General features: G+C 37.1%; 1 protein-coding gene across 1 annotated transcript in view; it reads left to right on the top strand.

Moving 5' to 3' along the window:
• Nucleotides 1-25134, top strand: part of MMS22L (MMS22 like, DNA repair protein) — a 129555-nt gene that overhangs the window by 76533 nt on the left and 27888 nt on the right. The window contains exons 15-19 of the mRNA XM_032593224.1: nucleotides 9979-10172; nucleotides 15441-15591; nucleotides 17681-17832; nucleotides 18712-18854; nucleotides 24139-24298. Of these exons, the coding sequence (XP_032449115.1) occupies nucleotides 9979-10172; nucleotides 15441-15591; nucleotides 17681-17832; nucleotides 18712-18854; nucleotides 24139-24298 (800 nt within the window). The remainder of the gene's footprint in view (nucleotides 1-9978; nucleotides 10173-15440; nucleotides 15592-17680; nucleotides 17833-18711; nucleotides 18855-24138; nucleotides 24299-25134) is intronic.

Raw genomic sequence — 25134 nt, 5'->3', positions numbered from 1 at the left:
GCCTTCTAGTGTTGCTCCATTATAGTTAGAGTGGTTATTTTTTCTTTCCTTCCCCTTTTTCTTTTATATTTTCCTCGTAAGATGCATATTATGTTACTCTTTGCTTTTCATCTGTTGTTCCTTCTATCACCCATTGTGCTACAGCCGACTGGTTTCCTAATTGTTGTTCCTTGAGCCTATGGAACTGCCAACCTTGGCACCTTTGCATTTGCTGTTTCTTCTCCCTAGAATGCTCTCCGCCCATAATTCCCTCCCTTACTTATTTAGGTTTTTGTTCAAATGTCACCTCAGTAGATGCTTCCTTATCATCCTAGTTGAAATATTTGTTCCCGTCATTCATTATCTCCGTACTTTGATTACTTTTTATTCATAAAGTGTACCACAACCTGAAATGTTACACATCTATGTTTGTTTCAATATCTACCTTATTAAAATATAAGCTCCAGAAAGGCAGAGCTTTGTAAACTCTATATCCCTACTGCATAGAGCATATGCAATATGTGTGGAATTAGAGAGTAAATGAATGGATTTTGTATACCTTTGTGCTTTTACTTTATTCCTTTTCACATATTCAGTTCTTAACCTGTCCTTAGAGAATCATTTCCATGCCCATTTTGTTCTGATGCCCTCAATGATCTTTCTTCCCTGAGTTGGTATAAAGCCTACAGTTTGTTTTATACTTCTGCCTACAGAGTAGAGTACTCCTCTAGTACAGAATTATATATGGTCTTGCTACTTGTGTAGTCCATGGGCCATATCCTTATGTGATACAAGAGTTAAATAGGATATATGCAATAAATGAAGTCACTTTTATCATTGACCAAAAAATCAAAGTCAGCTTATTGAGAATATATGTCAGTCCTATTCTAAGTGTTTGATTTTAACTAATTTAATCCTTTAGGTACTATTATTGACCCGATTTTAGAGACGAGGAAAGTCAGGAAGGTAAGAGATTAAAGTGTGGCCCAGGGCTGGCAACATCTACTGAACAGAGATGTAGACTCTCTGGCCCCTCCCCAGACCTAGTGAGTCAGAATTTAAGAACAAGTAATATGTTTAGATCCCAAACTTAACGATTTTTTTTAATGTTTATTTATTTATTTTGGGAGAAAGAGAGCACAAGCAGGGGAGGGGTAGAGAGAGGGGGAGTGAGAGAATCCCAAGCAGACTCCATGCTTGGAGTGGAGTCCGAAACGGGGCTCAATCTTATAACTGCAAGGTTATGACCTGCACCGATATCAAGAGGTAGATGCTTAACCAGCTGAGCTACCAGGCACCCCAGAGGAAGATCTTTAGTAAGACTGGCATTAGTAGTTTTGGAAAGCTCTACAGATGATTTTGATGGTAGTCAGAATTGAGAACTACCAAGGTAGATCCTTTTTTTTTTTTTAATGTTCATTTATTTATTTATTTTTTAATTTTTTTTTAACATTTTATTTATTTTTGAGACAGAGAGAGACAGAGCATGAACAGGGGAGGGTCAGAGAGAGGGAGACACAGAATCTGAAACAGGCTCCAGGCTCTGAGCTGTCAGCACAGAGCCCGACGCGGGGCTTGAACTCACGGACCGCGGGATCATGACCTGAGCCGAAGTCGGCCGCTCAACCGACTGAGCCACCCAGGCGCCCCCATTTATTTATTTTGAGAGAGGAGTGAGAGAATCCTAATCAGGCTGACAGCACAGAGCCCAAAGTGGGGCTCGATCTCCCAAACCGTGAGGTCATGACTTGAGCTGAAATCAAGAGTTGGATGCTTAACTGACTGAGCCACCCAGGCACCCCCCTTTTTACTGATATACAATAAAATGAAGTAAAATACTACTGGAAAACTTAACTGACTTGAGACCCATAATCATCTATAAATGTGATGAATAAAATTATGAGAGTTAATTCCTAAAAATAACTCCTTTTTACTGGCATATTTTCATGCTGTACCATATTTGGGGGATAGTGGCAAGCAGCCTCATTTTAAGTACTTTACCAGTACTATTCTCTAAAACTGTAAGGCAGTATTGCTACAAGCATGCTTGGTTTGCCAGACTCAACATTGGATTCCTGATATATTCTCTTTCCCCAGTCTTGCAAATTAATTAATTGTGGGTCACAGGAATCTTTTTAATTTTTATTTATATATTTATATATATTATTTATATATATGTATATATATTTTTTTTAATTGTTAAGTTTATTCATTTTGAGAGAGACAGAATGAATGAAGGAGGGGCAGAGAGAAAGGGGGAGAGAGAATCCCAGGCAGGCTTTGCATTGTCAGCATAGAGCCCAATGCAGGGCTCGAACCCATGAAATGCGAGGTCACAACCTGAGCCAACACCAAGAGTCAGAAGCTTAACCAAGTGAGCCATCCAGGGACCCTTCACAGGAAACTTTTTAAATTATCACATGTTCATTGACCTTTGGGATCCTTATAGAATGACCTCCACTCCCAGAAGTATTAAACCTTTAATGTGTGTGCAACTGGTATACCACCTGGGATTGGGTGTTATACTAGTTTGTAACTACCTTTATTAAGAGCTTAGCGTATGAATGAATGAATGAATATAGCAACTTAACATTAAAACATGTATTATTTATTTGGAGAGCAAAATGGCATTTAAGGTAGGTGTAACATAGTTGCATGGTAGTTAGACTGACTGCTTGGGTTCAAGTTCTGGCTCTGCTGCTTACTAACAGTATAGCCCAGAATCAAATTATTTATCTTCTCTGTACTTAGATTTCTTTTCTATAAAATGGGGATAATAATAGTACCTATAGGATTAAATTAATAAAGGCCAAAAACAGAATAAGACTGTGTATATATTCTCAATAAAAATCTTCAATTCCCTGGCCTACAGTAACTATTCCATTATTGGAAAGTATCTTATTGACACTTCTTGGTCAAAGATTTATACTGTGGTATGTCTGTCTCTAAAGCCCATGTCTTCCTAGATAATGCTCTACTGCATCATGAGCATGGTTATTACAGATTTAGAAGCAGTAGAAATGCGACTAAAATGCACATTATCTTGCCTTATAGTCTACAGATTGTTTTTACCTAAGTGGTGTGATTTGACAGCTCGATAGTGTATATAATAGAGCATTATTTCCATTTAACAGATGAAAAACTAAGTCTCAGAAGTTTTCTGGGGTCACAAGCTGGTCTTCTCTTTCCTGGACAAGTGTTCATTTGGACAACTTTCCTTACATCTTGAGAAGCCCTTTTATTCCCTTATTCCTTAGTGCATTATATGTGTCTGGAAGCATCTTCGCCAGTGCTGTGCTTTCTATTTGTCATAGTCCCTCAGTAGTCAAAACAGCCTTGATGTCACATATGCACTCAGTCATCACCACCATTCACCCCCTCCTCCACATACACACAAACACATTGAGCTATTATAGGGAGGCATTGCAAGGCATAACCAGGCTGCTATTTGCCAGCCTGGTTTCTGATTTACTGCCTCTCCCTGATAACTGGGGCATGCACAGAACTGGAGCTCAAGACTCAAGCTACCATTCTCTCATAGTGGGGCTTTGCAGAAGTCTCTTTATAGCTGGAGGCTGGATTGGATTGGATGATTTTTAGGATAACTTCAAACTTTAAGACTTAGGTTTTTTTTTTTTTTTTTTTTCTGGTAATGTCATTACTTTGATTATGTTATATTCTGAGTAGTAAAGTAATTATAGCCCTAGGTTTTAGCTGTGAACAAGAATGACAAGAGGATCCAAAGTACCTTCAGTTTTTTAGTGAGTTTATCTGAGAATAAAAATGGTCATAGAGTAATCTGATTCCCATCCAGTTTTCTATTAGCTAAATCAGATACTTGGAATAATTATCTGTCTTGGTTTAGAACAACTTTTTACCTTAGAACTTACCATTTTATTTTTCACTAATACTGATTGAAAAAAGTTGCCAGGTTTGGAGTAGGACTAAAGGAGGAATTCAATTATTAATTGTTGTTAATCCCTTGCTTTCATCTCTTATCAGTTGTATTATATTATGCTTTATGTGTGGACACAGGTCCCTCACTAGACAAATTTTCTTTCAATTTTGAGGCATAATGTATTAGAAATACTACATATACAATAATGACTACTAGGAAAGTGATGTACTGAATGTCATACTTCTGTAATTATCAGTTATAGGAGAAACAAAAGAAAAGGAGGATTAGGAGTAAAACCTAGATATAGTAGTCCAGGAAGTGTTCCCAGAAGCCTGCCTAAGCTGTGAGGAAAGAATGTACTACAGAGACCAGGCTGGCAGGGAGCAGCAGGCAGGTGCCAGTTTCAGTGCCACTCATGTGATAGATACCTCAGTGTATTCACCTGACTGTGTAGGGGTGAGTATGTGGGGCTGTGAGGACTAAGTGAATATGTGAAATCACAGAAGGAAGTAGTGGAAAGATAAAAACAGGAAAACAGGGGCGCCTGGGTGGCTCAGTCGGTTGAGCATCCAACTTTGGCTGAGGTCATGATCTCAGGGTTCATGAGTTCAAGCCCCACATTGGGCTCTCTGCTGTCAGCATAGAGCCTGCTTGGGATCCTCTCTGCCCCCCTCTCTTTGCCCCTCCCCCCCCAAAAAAGCAAATGTTTAAAAAACAAAAAACAAAAAAAACCCAGGAAAACAGATCTTGCAAAATTGGGCAAGAGAGCAGTCAGATCCAGGAACCAGGAACATGCTTGGACATAATAAGGTAAGCCATAGGGGGAAGGATACAGGAGCTAAAATAAAAGCATAAGAAGATCTGGATAACTAAGTATGTAAAAGTTTGGGAAAGAAAGAAAGAAAGAGAGAGAGAGGGAGGGAGGGAGGGAGGGAGGGAGGAAGGAAGGAAGGAAGGAAGGAAGGAAGGAAGGAAGGAAGGAAGGAAGGAAGGAAGGAAAAGTTGTGGTGTTTGCCTACTGTAATGGTAGGTTTCTAAACATTTTTGAGGAAGTATTTCATGTGGTCTTCACAGTTAACCTGACAGTGGATATAGCAAATGATTGTTCCTCTTCTTGATTCTTCAAAAAATAAACATTGGGAGCTTACTCACTTTTTCTGAAGTCACACAGCTCTGGGTAGCTTTGCTAATAGCCAGCTGTGTTACCCAACATGTACTTCTTTTGCCCTAGTTTCCCCATTTGTAAGATGATAATAACTGCACCAAACTCATACGGTAAGAAATAAATGCTTATAAAACACTCAACATGGGGCCCTGGGTGGCGCAGTCGGTTAAGCGTCCGACTTCAGCCAGGTCACGATCTCGCGGTCCGTGAGTTCGAGCCCCGCGTCGGGCTCTGGGCTGATGGCTCAGAGCCTGGAGCCTGTTTCCAATTCTGTGTCTCCCTCTCTCTCTGCCCCTCCCCCGTTCATGCTCTGTCTCTCTCTGTCCCAAAAATAAATAAACGTTGAAAAAAAAAAAAAAAAAACAACATGGTACGTGGCACATGGTGGTAAATACTGATGAGTGCTGGGTGTTGCTGTTGTTTCTCTGAGAGCCACAATTTGAGTAACTTGACATTCAGCAAATTTTATTTTTTACTATACTATATTGCATCTTTCAGAATGTAAGTCGGATAGTTAGGCATGTATATTTCCACATGTGTGTGTTTCCAAAATGGTTTTAACCCATGTTAAGTTTGTCTTTACTCAAAACATTTGCCAAGTGTTAGGAGATTCTCTCTCTCCTGTGATATTTCTTTTTTGATTTTGACCCAATAGTACATTTCATTTTCTGTGCAGTAAATTTACTTTCAAATTTTTCTCCAGTTTGTTGAAGAAGGTAGAAAATGTTTCATAAAATAGCCATGACACCGAGAACTGTTAGACACTTTATGTATTTCATATATGCTTTGTGTTGTATTTGTTACCTGTAGTGACAGCTTCTTTCAGTATTTGCATTTTCGTAAACATACCTTCAGCAGATACACAGTCACATGTGATACAATAAATTTTCTGTAGTCTCTGCAGTTAGTTTTCTCATCCAGAAAATGTAATTTAAAAAAAATTACCTGTGACTGCCAGGAGTATTTCTGTTTTGGCTACAGTGCAGAAATTTGATTCTCCCTTCAGACTCCCATTGTAGGATATCCTTGACATTTCCTGCATCTGTCATTCTCTGATTGGCTCATGTTTACACAAACTATTACAAGGTTTTAAACAACTTTATTTGGTGTTAAATTAGCAGATTTTCATTCTTATTCAAACTGATATTCCTTGAATATTCAAACCATCAAGCAGAAAGTATTTTGCATAGTCCCAGGATATCTAACTTCTTTAGAACCAAAATGCAAAGAGGATGCACATTTCCAAAACAAATCTGTGTTTGGGTCAATGTCTTATGCTTAATTGGAACTTGTTTTTGCTGTGTTAACTCTTACATTGGAAGATATAATCTCTAGCTTTTTTACCTAGTGGTTTGTTTCTTTTTTCAGACCTCTGAATCAGATCCCGATAGTAACTCCTACTTAGAATCCCTGGTACCTCACTGTTTGCTCTGAAGAGGTCAAAAGTGGCTCAGATTTGTTGGCCTTTTTCATTATTGCCTCAAATACATTTTTCTGGGTATCTCTTGTACTTTTTTCTAACACAGAATTCTGGTGTAAGAGGCAAAGCTACATGAGGGTTTTCTAGCTCCTTTTCTTAGGTTTACTGAACTTTCTTCAACCCAAGTAGGAAGAGAAGAAGATTGATCAGTGTTTAAATTGTGTGATTCTTAGTGCATAAGTGTGTGTGTAGGAGGAAAGTATGGGCTTCAGAGTGAGTTTTAAGTTCAGATTATGGGCCCAGCCTTTCTTAGCCATGTGACCTTTGGGTGTATTTAACTTTCTCACCACCAGCTTCATCATCTATGAAGAGGATTACTGATACCTATCTCATAGAATTGTTCTGATTTTTAATTTAAGAATTTCTAGCACAAAGAGGATGACCAGAAATGATATCCCTCCCTAGGGAATAGGTTTTAGTGAAGAAATGGCTTATCTATTTAGAAATAGGGAGCACAATTTATCCTACTCTAGTACAGTAAATTATTCTTTGAAACCAGTATACTTTGAAATGGCTATAACTGTCTTGTGCCAATGGTGGTGTTATTTTACTTGGACTCTAGTGTGTTGACATGTGGTCATGAAATTTGCTACATGTTGATGTAGGCAGTTAAGTTAGGTGCCAAATGGATTTTAGTAGTTGATATTCAACTTACTCAAAGCTAAAGGATTTGAAATGGTTCTCTAGCCACTAGTTCAAGTTGAAAGCATCTCAGGCATGTTTTTACCAGAGAGGATATAGCAGATATTTAGTTAGCTTTTATGAGAATTGCTTGCTATGATCTTCTTTCCCCAGGCATTTTGTACTTTTTTATCGATACTTCAGGTAGTATTAAGTAGTGTCTCATGATTATCCAAGAATTCAGTGGCAAGGGGCGCAGCATCCTAATGTTATATAACTGATAATATTTTATTTACTTAGGTGTAGTTTATGCGAAAAGTCCTAAAATGTGCTCTTGGGTCCAGTTTGATCTTTCAGTGGAAATGTTTTAGGTACGTGTACTAAGTTCTGTATTTTGTGTATTTATTTTAAGTGTCTACTTCCCCTATATAAACTAATTTAGGTGCGCCTGGGTGGCTCAGTTGGTTAAGCATCTGACTCTTGATTTCAGCTTAGGTCATGATCTCACAGTTCCTGAGCCCCACTTCGGGCTCTAGGCTATTAGTGCAGAGCCTGTTTGGGATTCTCTCTCCCTCTCTCTCTGCCCCTTCCCTGCTTGCTCGCTCGCTCTCTCTCTCAAAATAAATAAATAAAACATTTTAAAAAAACATCAGGCAGGGCGCCTGGGTGGCTTAGTTGGTTGAGCAGCCAGCTTCAGCTCCAATCATGATCTCATAGCTTATGGGTTTCAAGCCCTACATCAGGCTCTGTGCTGACAGCTCAGAGCGTGGAGCCTGCTTTGGATTCTGTGTCTCCCTCTCTCTCTTTCCCTCCCCTGCTCACGCTCTGTCTCTCTCTCTCTCTCTCTCTGTCAAAAATATTTTTTTAAAAAAAACACTTAAAAAAAATTTTTTTTATTACATTTCTTTATTTTTGAGAGGCAGAGAGAGACAGAGCATGAGTGGGGGAGGAGCAGAGAGAGAAGGAGACACAGAATCCGAAGCAGGCTCCAGGCTCTGGGCTAATAGCCCAGGGCTATTAGCAGGGCTTGAACCCATGAACTGTGAGATCCTGACCTGAGCCGAAGTTGGACATGCAACCGACTGAGCCACCCAGGCGCCCCTTAAAAAAAAAAAAAACTTAAAAAAACATCAGGAATGTGAGAAATAATGTAATATTTTTTTAAGTACTATTTTTCTTAATGGAACACTATCAGAGGAAGTCTTCTGCCTTAGCTCTATTGGTTATGTTTTAACTGGTTTGTCTTTCATTGAAGAAAGTGTATCTATCTCAGGATGATATTCATGCATTTGTATCTACTCTCAATTGATGTGGCAGTAATAGAAACAGGAATAATATTATGGTTGTACATTTAGTGTTAGGTAATCAAATTATTAATAGTTGGGAATATTGCAAAAATGCCTTATATTCCAGATCACTACAAAAATCTCTTAGTGTTTCCTTCCCCTCTTATATTTCTGTTAAAGTCTAGAAATGTCTAAATTTTCTTTTTTTGTTGTTTTTATTTTTAATTAGTTAAAATACAGTGTTAAATTAGTTTCAGGTGTACAATATAGGAATTCAGCGCTTCCATACATCACCCTGTGCTCATAACAACAAGTGCACTCCTTAATCCCCATCACCTGTTCAACCCACCTCCCTCCCTCAGTTCTCTATAATTTAGAGTCTTTTTTTAATTTATTTCTCTCTCATTTTTCCCCTTGTTTTGTTTCTTAAATTCCACGTTTAAGTGAAAGCGTATGGTGTTTGTCTTACTCTGACTTATTTTGCTTAGCGTTATACTCTAGCTCCATCCATGTCATTGCAAATGGCAAGATTTCATTCTTTTGTATGGCTGAATAAAATATTCCATTGTGCATGTATATATACACACACTGTATCTTCTTTATCCATTCATCTTCCATATCTTGACTATTGTAAATAATGCTGTTATAGACATAGGGGTGCATGTATCCCTTTGAATTAGTGTTCTTGTATTCTTTGGGTAAATAACCAATTGTGCAACTGCAGAATCCTAAGGTAGTTCTATTTTTAACTCTTTGAGGAAACTCCATACAGTTTTCCAGAGTTTGCACTCCCACCAACAATGCAAGAGGGTTCCTTTCTCACCACATCCTCACCAACACCTGTTGTTTCTTGTGTTGTTAATTTTACCTTTTCTGACAGGAGTGAGGTGATATCTCACTGTAGTTTTGGTTTGCAAGAAATGTCTAAATTTTCAGTTAAACATATAGGTAAATAAATGACTAGGCAGCATTGTATTCATGTTTTACTAAGTTATGGAGAGCAAGAACTTTTTTATTTATTATTGTCCGCTATGTGAAAATGATTATGGATTTTTTTGGGACCAAAGTACCAAGATTATACCTGGCACAGTTTTGTGTAGGAAAATATTTTAATTACAAATGCCACACACAGGCAAGCTAGATGTACTTTCTTTCCTCTTGGTACATCCATGTCCTAAAGCTCTTGGAAGAAAATGGTTTAAAAAATTGCTCTCATGTCTACACTGTAAGTAAAATCACTTGTCATAGCGAGTTGCAAAATGCAGACATTCATTCTGAAGCTGCCTGTTTCTCATTTGGATCTGACATATTAAAAAGCATATAATTAATGGTTGACATCAGTAATTAACATTAACTTTATGGTGCTTAATATGCCATCATTCATCCATCAAATAACCAGAAATGCATAATGTCTTGGCATAAAGGTTTTAATTATATAAAACGGTCCTTCAGTTTTCATATGATATAAACGTTAAAAGCCAAAAATGTATTCAAAGAAGATTTTTGTAAAGATTTGTTGGGCGTTAGCTATATTTTTATTTCTTTTTAGGAGTATGCATCAACAATTGCGTCAGGAACTTCAAAAGGAGAATGTGGACCTAACTGCGCAGTCTTCATTATCGGCTAAAGAGCGCCACCTTGCTGCAGTTGCCAGTGCACTATGGAGACATTTCTTTTCATTTTTGAAGAGTCAGAGAATGTCACAGATAGTGCCTCTCTCAGAACTTGCGGACGCAGCTGCAGGTCAGCGTTGTTAATTTGCTAATTAGCTTCTCATTTTGCAGACTCTGTCAGTTTTTTCTTCTATTTGCTTGGTAACAAACTCTTTTATTACAGTCTAATAAATACTTTGACAACCAGAAAGATAAAAAGAGTTTTGTATTTTTAAATTAAGATCCTTTGGCTTGTTTTCTTCTTAGTAAAGGTAAAAATTAAGTGATTGTTCGCTAAAAATAAAATATAATTTTCGATCTTAAAAATATCGAATGTGCATAAATTTTTCTTATGCGTGCAATATCTGGAAAGAAAAGTAGCATTTGATTTCTTCTAGTTCAAGGACGTTATTTTCAAATTGTGTATGGAGATATCTAGATGTAACATGAAGTTACTTCTGTGAAGAGTAAAAGAATGTACTATGAATTCTACTTCACCAAGCAGAGATAAGAATAACCTCAAATGTATAGACTGTTATTGTTGTGACTTCTAGATTCTATTTTAGGTTGTAATTTTTAATTAATTTGACTCTTGGCCTAAGGTCATGTGCTTAGGCTTTAAGGGAATCTGAATCACATGACGTTGTAGACAAGAATTTGAGTATCTGAGCATATTTGCCATTTTCTAAGAAGAGATCATTATCTTTCTCAAAGGAATATTTCACACAAAATATGTTAAGAAGTACTAGAATAGATGGAGATCAGTATAGCAACTACATGCCTTTAATTGCAATTTGTGTAAAGGTATATAATGCATTTCGATGTGATGTTTTTTAAGACCTAACACCTAAACCATGGTTTATTATACCCTGGTGTGAATGACAGAAAGCTGAGCTAAAAGCACTACATAAAAGACTGAATGATATAAATTGTGAAAGATCTTGAATTCTACTAGCATTTCCATAATTAAAACATTACAGTGACAGATTGAAGAACTGTGACAGGACACAGTTTTCCAGCTACCAGAATGTCTATGAAAATAAATATTGATATGTAATCAGTTTAACCGAAGCAGTCATTAGAAGCCAATATGACTTCTCTTTCTTGCATTCATCATCCCAACTCATAGTCAGTGAACAGAAATGATACCACACAAGTTTAATGAGCGCTGTCCTAGTTGCTAAAAATAAGTAAAAGTGTATACACACACACACACACACACACACAAACACACATACTTATAGGGGTTTGTTTTGAAGTAAAGACTTGATAGGTTAGGAGAAAAAAGTTTCCTGCATGAAAAACAACAGTCATCGAACACCCACATTTATTTTATGGTAATGCCATTGTGGAATTACCAATGGGAAAAGGACTGCAATTCCTTTTCTCACGTGTAAGTTACCTGTTCTCATTGAACTTCTAGTCTAGTGCAGGGGAGAGAACAATTAGTAAGTAAGCAAGATATGTAATAAAAGGTGATAATTGTTTTTGGAGAAAAATAAAAATATATCAGAGAGGATAGGGAATGCCAGAGGCAGATTGTAATTTTAAATAGAATTGTCAGGGAGGCTTGAGTAAGTACCATTTAAGCAAAGACCTGAAGGAAGTCAGAGACCAATGCTCTGCACGAGAACAGAAGCAAGAGCATGTCTGGTGTGCTTGAGGAACCACAGAGAAGCCATAAAAGCTTGTGTGGCATAAGAAAGGAAGGGAGAGTCCAGATATATAACCAAAAGGTAGTGAAGAGCTAGCTTGTGTTCTGCCTTGTATGCAGTTGGAAAGACTCTTTGCTTTTACTCTGAGATTAGAAGCTTTTGAAAAAGTGTTGAGCAAAGCAGTGAGGAGCACCCTTCTGGCTACTAGACTGAGAGCCAACTATAGGGAGGCCAGTTAGCCAACCGTTGACAATTCAGAAATGAGCAGCTTGAGCTAACATGGTAGCAGTACAGGTGGTGAGAAGCGGTTGGATTTCCAGTCAGAAGGTACACAGAGTATTTTGAAGGTAGACCTGACAGAATTTCTAGGTGGGTATAATATGGTAAGCAGAATAAAGAGAGAATTCCTCATTTATGGAGGTGAGGAAAATTGTGACAGAAGCAGATTTTATGAGGGAAGACTAGGATTTTGATATTGGACTTTTTTTTTAGATACCCATGAAACTCTAAGAAAAGCAGGCACTTGGATAATAAGTGTTGGGTTCAGAGAAGAGGTTAAATTTGGGAACTGTGTATAGTCATTAAAGCTGTGAACTGGATGAGATCATCGATAGAGTAAGTTTGGTGAAGAGAGAAGCATGAGGACTGGGCTCCAGGATACTCCCATGTTCAGATTTGTGGGATAAAAAGGAACCAAGAGAGGAGACTGCAAAGGAATGCCAGTGAAGCAACAGGAAAACCAAGTGTGTTGCCCTGGAAATCAAATGACAGGATTTCAAGGAAGAGGAAGTCATCAACTGCTCAAATGCTATTAATGGATCAAAAAAGATGAAGCCTGAGATTGGGCACTGGATTTAGCAAGAGGGAAGGTCAGTGGTCACCCTGAAAAGGAGTTTTGGTATAGTGCTAGAAACAAAGTCCTGATTAAAGGTGATTTAAGAGAAAATGTGAGAAGATGAATTACAGACTGCAAATGTGGATATATCTTTTTGAGTATCACTGTTTAAGAGAAGTAGAAAAATGGAGATGTTAGCTAGAGGGAGGTGTGGGTCAAAGAGATTTTTTTTTTTAATAACATGGGCGAAATTTCAGCATATTTATAATCCTGACACGAATGTTTGGAGTAAAGGAAAACTTAATGATGCATGGTAGTCACTTGTGGTTTAATGTCTAAGAGAAATGGGATCCTATAAAAGACTTGGCCTCAGATGATCTGTAGGAGCAGAAGAGAAGGCAGAGTAAATGGGCCCAGAGGCACCTGGGTGGCTCAGATGATTAAGTGACCGACTCTTGATTTTGGCTCAGGTCATGACCTCACAGTTGGTGAGTTCGAGTCCTATGTCACGTTCCACACGCTGACACTGTGGAGCCTGCTTGGGATTCTGTGCAGTGATCATAAAGGTCTCCAAGAATGGGTCTAGAATAATCTATTTCATCATTATCATTGTGGAATCTATAATGGCTTCTTCAGATTCCAAATTCTACACCTGATGTTTCTGCTAATGTGCCCAGTGTATGTGCATTCTATAAATAAATAAACAAACAAACAAACTTAAAAAAGGGGGGGGTCCAAGAACAGGCAGCTAGGTAGATATGCCAGGAGCTTGTGGTAGTTCTCGGCTGATGTTTCTCATTTCTTTGTGAAGTAGTAAGTAAGGCCGGTAGCTGAAAGTGGGGATGGGGAGGAGGTGCTGGCTAACAACAGAGAGAGGGAAGAAGGTATGCAGTAGCCCTCCAGGAGAGTAAAAGTCTGAATGGACTGGAGTAATGTATCAGGAATGCTGGCCAGCTCTAAGGTCTAACTTAAAGTTTATAGTCCTAAATTTAAAGTGAGATCAGTCAGTAGGATTCCTTGCCAGCCATTTATACTGGAGCAGGTACACAGCAAGAGAAGACCAAGAGTTGGAATTAAACATTTGCTTTTTCCAGAGAAATACAATGAATCAAGTAAGAAGCAAGGGAGTGGACAGTACACAAAACTTGCGTAACAGTGGACCGTGCAATAAAGCTGCCTAAAAAAGGAAAGAAGGCATGAAGGCAGTGAGGGACAGGGAAAAAGTTGTCGGATCAATGAATTGTAGGTCTTGGTGGAATCAGATAGTTTTTGGGAGTTGGAGACCTAGAGACAAGAGAGTTGGAAAACCCCTCCAATTGGGTGGAGGTGCCAGAAAGCGGGAGAGAATGTACTTATTGCTAATGCCAAAGTCTCACAGTATCAGCATGGGAGTAAATGGCTGAAATAGAGTGGAAGATAGATTCGCTGAGGAGGGGAGTTCAAGAAACTGATAGGCCAGGATATCGGAAGAAAAGCCATCCAGGATTATGACAGGAGCACTGCTAGAGAGGATGTGGTTAGTGAGCTGTAGTCTTAAAGGAATGAGGGGAGATGAACAAGGAAACACTAGGCGAATGCAACAAGGAGAATTAGTGACTGGTGTCTGATGACATGAGAGTCAAAGCTGGAGGTTTTCAAGAGGAGGAAGGGGAGAATGGTCTAGAAGCAGCCTCGGGACCAAGGCGCAAACTCCGCTATCTGTAGGTCAAGTGTAGGAGAGAAGTGGGAGAATACACAGCCACCGCTTGAGGGAGGTACAGAGGAGCCAGTGCTTCATAAGCAGTCTATTGACAAACATAAATTAATATAATACAAATTAAGTTGGGGAATTCCCAGGAAATCACAAAATAAAGTATATTTGTTTAATGTGGCTAACTAGGGAATTCTAGTTCCTAGGCTTATAGTAGGTTCTGAAGAAAGTGGAGTGTCACTGATTACTAGGAAATTACCATTTAATGGAAGACTATCCATTGTCTGAGACCAAAGTCTTCTCTATGGCAGGTGGCAAGTACATTAGCTTGATTGGAGAGAAATAGATGCTAGAAATATTTTTTTTAATGGGTTTTTTGAGGGGCGCCTGGATGGCTCAGTCGGTGAAGCGTCAGACTTCAGCTCGGGTCATGATCTCACAGTCTGTGAGTTCAAGCCCTGCATTGGGCTCTGTGCTGACAGCTCAGAGCCTGAAGTCTGCTTTGGATTCTTTGTCTCCTTCTCTGCCCCTCCCCCACTCATGTTCGCTCACGTGCGCGTGCACACACTCTCAAAAATTAAACATTTAAAAACTTTTTAAAAATAAAAATAAATGGGATTTTTCAATGAGGGGGTACAAACATCAGATGTAGAATTTGGAATTTGAGGAAGCCATTATAGATTCCATGATGATAATGCTGAAATAGATTATTCTAGACCCATTCTTGGAGATTATATAATCACTATGGAAATTTCTTTGGCAACATGAATATAGTTCAGTTTTTGCTTTTTGTTCTGCATTTCTACATGTGACATTTTATTATTGAGTGAATTCTTTTTATCACTATTGATATAATTTGGGGAGGGGAAATAGTTTTTAAAAATTCCTTACTATAAGGGTGCCCAGGTGGCTCAGTTGGTTGAGCATTCGACTCTTGATTTTGGCTCAGTTCATGATCCCAGGGTCATGGGATCAAGCCCCATATCCATGCTCAGCACGGAGCTTGCTTAAGATCCTCTCCTTCTGTCTCTCTCTCTCTCTCTTCCTCTCTCTCTACACTCCCCACCCCACACTCAAGAGTACACATGTCCTCTCTCTTTGTCAAAAAAATTTTTTAATTTTTTTTTTAATTTAAAGAAAAAAATTCCTCACCATAAATTTTTCTCATTTTAAATCTAGATTTTACTTTGCTAGCATTGGACATGCCCAGCACAGCTCCATCAGATCTTCAGCCTCAGCCAGTTATATCAATAATACAGCTTTTTGGTTGGGATGATATCATCTGGCCCCAGGTTGTAGCAAGATATTTAAGTCATTGCCTACAAAATAGGTAAGTGACTTGATTTCAGGTATGCACGTGTATAGAAACTCATGATAGATCAGTATACTAGGAAAGTAAGAATTTTCACAAATAAAAACTGATCTTTGTACATATACTGACACTTTGGTGGTTTTTGCTTTTGGATGTATCAGCATTTGACAGTGGCAGTAGTCTGCCTTAAAAATAAATAAATAAATAAAAATAAACATAAAACTTGCTGCTTAAAAGCTTTTTTTAAAAACTGTTTTTGTAGGGGCGCCTGGGTGGCGCAGTCGGTTAAGCGTCCGACTTCAGCCAGGTCACGATCTCACAGTCCGTGAGTTCGAGCCCCGCGTCAGGCTCTGGGCTGATGGCTCAGAGCCTGGAGCCTGTTTCCGATTCTGTGTCTCCTTCTCTCTCTGCCCCTCCCCTGTTCATGCTCTGTCTCTCTCTGTCCCAAAAAAAAAAAAAAAAAAAAAAAGTTGAAAAAAAAGAAAAAAAAATAAAACTGTTTTTGTAGGACTACCTTTATTTCATCTTGAAATTACCTTTCTATATTCACCTTTGTGAAAGAAATTATGTAATTAATATTGCTGGTTCTGTAAAATACAAGTATATTGTATTTGTAGGTGTAATGATAGCTTTCCCTTTCACAGCTAGATTTTTAGACTCAACTCTTGTACAATTAGGAACACAACACCTCATCACCCTGAACCCTGGTTTCCTTATCTGTATCTCCTGTTGCATTATGTAACAGATCTGAGGAACTCCAGTAGGAAAAACATATAGTAAATGAAGTTACAATAGAAATAGTGTAATCGGGAAGATTTGAAAAAGAATAGTAAGATGAGGGAAAATAAATGCACAAACCTGGGAGACCACTGTAGTTCCTGTCCAGATGAAGAGGGATGCGGTCAGTGAGGTATTCGCATAAGGGAGTCCACTAAGCAGTCAGTAAGCCATCTTCTCATTGGCTTTAAGTCATGAAGTAAGGGAGCTCCACTTCGATTGGATTACTTTTAGTCTCTTCTAGCTTGCTAATTCTATAATAACAAACAGTATTTATTAAATACTTCTGCTGAAACTGTCTGGAATAAGTTTAGTTAAAAAATAGTATTTGATATATTTGTAACAGTTGAAGAAACTGAAATGCAAAGGTGTTAAAGAACTTTGGAAAGGTTGTATAGGTCATAAATGACAAACCTTGGTTCTTTGGCACTGTATACTCTTTGGGACGTCTTCAGTTCAGGCTTTTCAAAGCAATATTTTTAGAGTTATGACTTACATGTATTTTTCAAATTTCTGACTTTACCTAGCACTTCATAGTTAGGTTAAGACCACCCTCATCCTTTCTACCCCCCAGTTATAAAATGGTTAAATATCAGATTTAGCCAGGTTTTTGGCTTCACAGAAAGATGTTTGGTTTTATTTTTTTTCTGTCAGATGTTACTTTGTAATTCTTCAATAATGACCGCCTATGGAGTGGTATAGCAGGAAAGAAAGGGATGGGTATGGAATTGGTTAGAAGACTCACACAGAAATCTTTGTCATTAACTCTTTCCTTACATAAATGGTCATGACCACTTCTTTTTATTTACTCTAAGGGCCACTGTTTTTTTTTCTACTTGCCACTTCCTTTATTATGTCACCTAGCTACTTATAAGCCCCTTTCTAGATTTTCCCATTTTAACCTTATTCTCCTTACCTTTTGCCCTTGGCATAAACCTACACATTTGCCATCAGTGGAAAAAGGAAATTAAAAATTAGAACCGTCAGGGGCGCCTGCGTGGCTCAGTTGGTTGAGCGTCCGACTTCAGCTCTCTGCCCTGCCCCCACTCATGCTTGCACTCGCATGCTCTCTTTCTCTCAATAATAAATAAATATTAAAAATTAGAACTGCTATAGATGAAAGCAAAAATTTTTATATAAAATACCCTTTTTTGTGTATCTCTAGTGTTTATTTTCAGCAGTGTATATCTGAATTAATGTGTGTGTCTATAAAACAAGCCAAGAAGTGGGGTGTGTTAGAATTTGTCCTTTATTTCTTAATCTCTATACTCAGGGAATATATTGTAAGGTTTTGGTTTTGGTTTTAATATCCATCAACTTGTTTTTACAGCATGTTATGTGAAGCACTTTCTCATTCAGGCTGTGTATCTTTCCAAGCCTTAACTGTAAGATCATGGATTCGTTGCATTTTGCAAATGTATATAAAAAACTTCTATGTGTCTGATGATTTGTTCATTGATATAAATCCTGGACAGGCAGTTGGTAAGTATTTCAGGCATTTTACTTTCTAGATAGCTAAATAATGTTTAAAATGTCCTGTTTTGTTACACAAATTAACAGAAAAAGATGAAAAATATATTTGTTATATAAAATGTTTGTGTATATATATACATGTTTTGTGTGTGTGTGTGTGTGTGTGTGTGTGTGTGTGTGTGTACATTTTCTTTTGCAGCCTGTTTCTTTTTCCTGATATTTCCCTGTTATATATGACAAATTTCTCTCCTATAAAGATAAAAGAACTTGTTTCCTTGGAAGCCAGGAACAAAAACTTGCTCTCAGGTGACAAGCTATCTTTTTACCTTGAAGAAACAAATCACAAAAAAAAAGGTGGAACTGTAAAGCAAATAACCAGATATCACACTGTTAACACCCTAAAAAGAAAAGTATCTAATTGTGAATACTTCTCTCCTATTTTATATTAGATATTTTACCTCTCCTCTGCTTTACTATTATTATTCACAGACTGATACTTATACTTTATTATTGTTTTTTTAAATATCCATTCAGTTCTGGTTGCCCACAGGACATTCCTTTTCCGAAAGCTATTCTTTATGGCCATTTGTAAATCACACAAAGTTTGGACTGAAAAAAATGCCCCAAATTCATTGTGATATCTTATTACATCAGTCGGCTTGACATGAAAAAATTTCGGGGCTTGTGTATTCACAAGTATATGTTTTTTTGGTTTTAAATAAAACTTTTCCTTAGAGACTTAATTGAAAGTTTTTAATTGTGTGGAAATTTGAATTTTATTTTAAAAAGAATGTTATACATGAATGCTGCATTCCTTACTCTCATCTATGTAACATAAATTTATATAATAAACCTATGAATATTATTATATTATTTTTATCTTAACAGAAAAAGAGTACTTGGGACAGTTGGCTGAACTGACAAGGTTGCTATTTAAACTCTCAGAAGTAAAGAATATTTTTTCAAAGGCTCAAGTTGAATATTTATCCAGTCCAGAAGACCCTACAAAAGCACTTATTCTATTTTTTGAGGTATTTTTCATTTATTAGTGTAATTGTCCAGATGAATTATAATTATTTTTCACAAAAACTTGAAGTGTTTATGAAATTTGTCTATAAAATGAATTATTTTAAATGAATCATATTATTGGTTGCCTGCTATTATAAAATTAAGGAGGAATAAAAATGTGAATCAGTGATTTAGTATAATTACAGAATATATTTGTTGAGGACAATTATATTAAGGACAGCAAAAGAAGTACATTTAATGAAAAGTAGTGACTAAGGAATGCTACATAAAAGCCTCACACTAAGGCTTGTGTCAATTGTAGGAATATCTTATTGCTGAAGTTCCTAGGTAGCAATATTCTCCAGATTCTTGGGAACTAGATTTCCTTATACAGGGTCCATAATAGTTCTAACTTAATGTTTACCACCCTGTAGCAAATAGTAAATTTTACAGTAAAATTTTATTGTAGTTAGCATAAACACTAAGTGCTTCATATCATTATGGTTGGGGCCTTAAAATCCAATCATTTGTTTTAGCTTTGTCTCCATAATAAATAGTCCCTTTCAGCATTTGACTTTTATTTATTAATTTTGCAGGAATTTATATTATGTGATAGTCTTTGCTTTGCATCCTTGCTGAAGCTGTTCATGTGTTTGGATTAGTGGTTTTGTAAGCTATTCACAATAAAAGTTGGTTTATTTTCCCACAGAGCGGTTGGCATTAACTGCAATGAAAATGAATACAGCTATAAGCTATTGCCACAAATGTGAATTCTTCCACTGGTTTCTATTAAGTTAAAGTACAATTGTATGACAATTAGTGATACCATATAAATCCTAAAAATATTTAGTAATAGTTCATGCAGATATGAAATGGCCATTTCTTTTGAGCCTTTTATTTAGTTGTTGATCGGATCTTCACTTGTACTTAAACACCTATCCTAGGAACCATACAGGATCAGAAAGGGAGGTAGAGGTCATGTACTTCACTAAGTTTCCAAAGAGTCTTCTAATTTCAAACTGTCCAATTAATTGTTCTTTCATCACTCAGTAAGTAATAATTGTTTGCTAAATGCTAGATAGTACTATGCCAGGATTTCTTAGGGGTTTGAAAAAACAAAAGAAGTAGTCCTTGATCTTAACTTTTTACTTGTCTGAGAATACAGGATAAACACAAAGGTTAAAATAGTAAGACAGTGTATGCGAAGTGTCAGTTTATAGATCATTCAGTAGGTTAATAATTCAGAGCATCTTGGTCTAAGAAGTTTGGATTTTCTCCTGTGAACAGTATGAAGGCTTTATACATTTTTAAGTAGGTCTGATTTGATCAAATGACTTTTTAAGAAAATTAGTTAACAGTAGATTAGAGTGAAGGTGTTGGCCAGAAACTAGCTGATTTAGAAGGAAGTAAAAATTGAATTATGAAATTTTGAAGGGATGTGAAAGAAATACTGTGTTTAACTAAAAGAATGATGATACCTTAAGGAGAAATAGGAGCACATGACTTAGGGTGAGGGAGAAGTAGGTGAGGAGTTCAGTTTTAAACTGGTTTAGTTTGAGATTGGTGTAAGGTGTCACCAAGATCATTCCCGTGTACTATGTGATTCTCTGGGAGGACTCAGAGCTCAGCATATAGTTGTACTCACAGCTGTGATTTATTACAATGAAAGAATTCAAAGTTCAGTCAGCATGGGGTGAAGTCTGGAGACACCAGGCAGTTTCCAAGGGTCCTCTCCCAGATGTTGTACTGGACATACTTAATTCTTCCAACTAGGAATTGTGACAACACATCTGAAATGCTTTCTGCTGTCTGCCCGAGGGTTTTCACATAGGCCCCCTTTGCCTAGCACTTAGAAAATTCCAGACTCCCAGAAGAGAGGCAGATATTCAGTGTAAACTATATTGTTTGCACAGACAGTTTAGGTTGAGTGAGCCATACTTACCGGGACATGGTGGGAAAGACCTAAGTTCCCAATCACCAACCAAGGGCCAAACTTAAAAATACACCTTTTTAAAGATAGCAGTCTATGGCCTACCATGTTAACTCTTTCTTACATAGAAATGATAGTATGACAAGTAAATAGAGTCAAAGAAATCCCTGAGATAGTCTGAGAAATACATATGTCTTATAGTCCTGGGAAGTTAAGGCTAAACACAGAGAATTACTGAGATCTAGATCAATGGTTCTCAAAATTGTGTTTCATAGGCATCTGAGGGTTGCTGATACCTTTTCAGGAATTTTAAAGCTCAAAAGTGTATTGACATTTGCACAAACGGTGCAGAAACTTTAGCACAAATCAACACCATGGTCCAATGTTATATTGGTGGTCATAATTTTCACTGCCACGCAATCACAAGAGAAAAAAAAAAAAAGAACCCAGTCTCACTTAAGAATATTCTTAATGAAACAGTAAATTATTAAGTTTATTAAATGTTGACCTTTGAGTACATGTCTGTAATGTCCTATGAATGACAATGGAAAGTGCACTTAAAAGCACACCTGCCTCAAGTGAGGTGGTTGTCCAAAAACAACACTTTATGTAATAATTTGAGTTACAAGCTGACCTGACTGCTTTGATCTTGAAAGAACAACTAACAAAGTATGGTTGTTCAGACTTGGGTATTTGGCAGACATTTGCTCAGAAATGTGTGAAATGAGTATCACTTCAAAGAAAACAACTGACGGTGTTTGTTGCTAATAACACAATTTGAGCTTTTAAGAAAATTAGAATTTTGGAAAACAAGCATTTGCCATTAGCTTGAGAGCTTCATGATAATTAAAGACTTTTCTGATGACATTGGTGGTGGTATTAACAAATAGGATTTTTTTAGTGGATAAGTGAAATGTGTCAACATTGGCAAGCTAAGTCAGTGAACTAGAATTTTCCAAATGACCAGTACAGGCTTTTTAAAAGCATGCAGGAGTATTAAACATTCATTAAGAAGGCAAAATAGAGGGGCGCCTGGATGGCGCAGTCGGTTAAGCGTCCGACTTCAGCCAGGTCACGATCTCGCGGTCCGTGAGTTCGAGCCCCGCGTCGGGCTCTGGGCTGATGGCTCGGAGCCTGGAGCCTGTTTCCGATTCTGTGTCTCCCTCTCTCTCTGCCCCTCCCCTGTTCATGCTCTGTCTCTCTCTGTCCCAAAAATAAATAAACGTTGAAAAAAAAATTTAAAAAAAAAAAATTAAAAAAAAAGAAAGCAAAATAGAGCAGTGGCTTTTAATAAAGAAGAGTACAGAATATTTGTTGACACGGTTTTGAGTTCCATAATACAATTAACCTTTAAGAAATATCACTTGTCAAGTTTTGGTGTAATATCAAAGAGGGATTCCCATAGTTACCTGAAATGTCTATTAAAATAACTTATTTCTCTTCCAGTTACATGTATTTGTGAGATTGAATTGTTTTCATCTGCAGCATATTATAACAAATTGTGTGTAGGGACAAATATGAGAATCTAGCTGTCTTCTGTTAAGCCAGAACTTAAAAGAGTTTTGCAGAAATGTAAAAATTGTCACTTTTCACTAATTTTTTTTTGTTTTGAAAAATAAAGTTCTTTTCCATAAAAACATTTTACTCTGTTAATGTATAATGCTTATTATTTTTACTTTTTTGAGTTTATTTATTTATTTTGAGAGAGACAGAGGGAAAGAGAGCGCGCATGAACAGGAGAGGGACAGAGAGAGAGGAAAAGAGAGAATCCCAAGCAGGCTCTGTGCTGTCAGCATAGAGCCCAGTGCAGGGCTCGAACTCAACGAAGTGTGAAATCATGACCTGAACCAAAAGCAAGAGCTGGACGCTTAACCAACTGAGCCGCCCAGATGCCCCATATAATGCTTCTTATTTTTAAGTGAACTAGTACATAATTTAAATTTTCTCTTTTTTTATATGGTAAATATCAATAGATATAGCTCAAATAATAGTAAGCACCTTAAGATCCCAACTTTTAAGCATATGAAAGGGAACTGAGAAGTTTGAGAACTTCTGGTCTAGGAAAAGAAATGTAGAGAACCAAGGGCAGAAAGCTAAATAAAAATAAAAGGTTCATCAAGTATGTCTTTTGTTTTCATCTGTCAGTCACTCCAGTTCACTAGATTCCTTCTTTTCCTACATTCTACATTTTGTTATCAACTTGACTAACTGTAATATCACATTGAATAACTTATCCTAATCCCTCATTTCAAAACTCCACAAGTCTTTAGTGATCTTCACTTCTGCTCTACTTCATCTGCCCACTCCCGTGACTAAACCTTGAGCTATGGCATCATTGGATTATCTGAGAACTCTTTGATGATCACCACCTGTGCCTCCAGACCTCCAAGTGACCCTCCACTTCCTTTTCTCCAAGTGCAACATCCTCTCAAGGTGTCACTTCTTCCCCATCCGTCTTAATTAGACCCCTTGGTGGCCTTACTGCAGGTATACTCTTATCATCATCCTTTCAGTCTTCCATCTTTGGTCTTTTGGTTACACCTACAAACCCTCAACCTTGGATTAGTGCAACCATTTGCTTTCTCTCCTTTGTCTTATCTGCTGAGAGCTGCAGGAGAAAAATCATGTAACTGTATTGGTGCCATTGTGTCCGATTTAGGTCATTGAAATCCACTCTAAGTCACCAATAATGGTTTGAAAACTGCTACTCTTCTCAAACCTTCTAACCTATCTGTAGCCAGTCTTCTCTTGATTCTTTTTGTGACTTGTCACCTCTTATTCTCACCTTTCCTCAACTTATTCTTTCATTTATTTCTCTTCCTTTTCATACTTCACTCTTCTCTCACTGCCTCACCTCACATTTCTCTCTACCACCTCACCGTTTTACTATCTCTGTCCTTTGTGCCTCATCATTTTTCCTCTGAGAAAGTTAGCATCTAATGGCTCATAAAATTTTGCGGGGAAAAATCAATCCATATCATATAACTGAACTTTAGAGAGATCATACGTGTAAGAATTTGGTCATGTTGCTTGTAGATTTTACTTGTAGGAATTTGGGGATTGCCAGTTGTGTGCCAGGATGTTTGGAAGTCTTGATGTAATTTGGCTATAAACTTCTTTTATATCAGTTCCATTGATTTTTTTTTTAATTCTTCTTTTAACCTTTATTTTAATTATAAAAGGTAAGGCTTCATTCTTTTTAATTGAAAATCTTCAATTTTTTTAATTGCTGTGAACATTTATTGGAAAGTTAAAGATGTAAACTTAAATGTAAGGGTGTGTGTGTGTTTGTATGTGTAGAGAGAGAAATTTTATTTTTCAAAGTCTATACTGTATGAAACTTGGAAATCTAAATCATGTTTTTCCTTATTTTATAGGCTATTGGTATTACTTATGGGAATCTGCAGACACTTTCTGATAAATCTGCCATGGTCACAAAGTCCTTAGAATACCTTGGTGAAATATTAAAATATATAAAACCTTATTTGGGAAAAAAAATTTCTAGTGCAGGACTGCAACTGACTTACAGGATGATGGGTATGTACTCCTGACGTTATCGAAACTTCCTTATGTTGAGCCTATAGTATCATGATAGGAATATTCTAATACACTGACTAAATCACTGTTCTCCATACAATCATAAGAATAATTTGAAAGACAAAGATTTAGCTTACAATAATTCATGTTGGCTTTCTATTGCTGTATCCCTATCCTGCCCCACCTCCTTTCAGAACTTTCCTTGTTACAGCTTGTGTTAATATTAAAATTAATTATGACCAAAACAGAAAATACGCTCATACCAATTTGATATCAATAGTCTGTTGTGAATCACTCACACTGTGAATACCTGGATGATTAAAATGGACTTTTTTTAAGGCTTATCTGTGCTTTCTTAGAATTTAAAATATCAGGAAACCATCACTTCTATTTATCTGGTCTGCTCTGTGTGAAGGAGGTCAGGAAAGAATTTACTATGGCACTAGAGATATTTATGCTTCAAATCTTGCTTCTCACAATACTATGTTTTCTCCTTTCGAAAAGAAATCTTTTTCTGTGCCTGTGCTATAACAACATAGTTCATCCTTCTTGAGGAAGTTAGTAATCTGAATACCTTTGTTCACTAAAACCATGTTACTAACCAAAAATAGGAACTGGATAAAGGGAAATGAGAAAATTTTCCTTAGAAGTTTTTATAACAGAATTTAAGGTTTTTGTTTTTGTTTTTTTTAATTTCTCTGTGGCCAAAACCTTATATCTTCTCCCTTTGATCTTGTGAACATATGAATAAACCTGATTTAGGCTGTCTGAAACCTTTTATCTTTGTTGTGAAAGATAAAGGAGAATGCAAAAATGTCTAAATATGGATGATGTAG

This window comes from Lynx canadensis, chromosome B2 (assembly GCF_007474595.2).
Source record: "Lynx canadensis isolate LIC74 chromosome B2, mLynCan4.pri.v2, whole genome shotgun sequence".
Taxonomy (NCBI): domain Eukaryota; kingdom Metazoa; phylum Chordata; class Mammalia; order Carnivora; family Felidae; genus Lynx; species Lynx canadensis.
The sequence above is the reverse complement of the archived record's forward strand: the minus strand, read 5'-3'. Positions and strand labels throughout refer to the sequence as shown.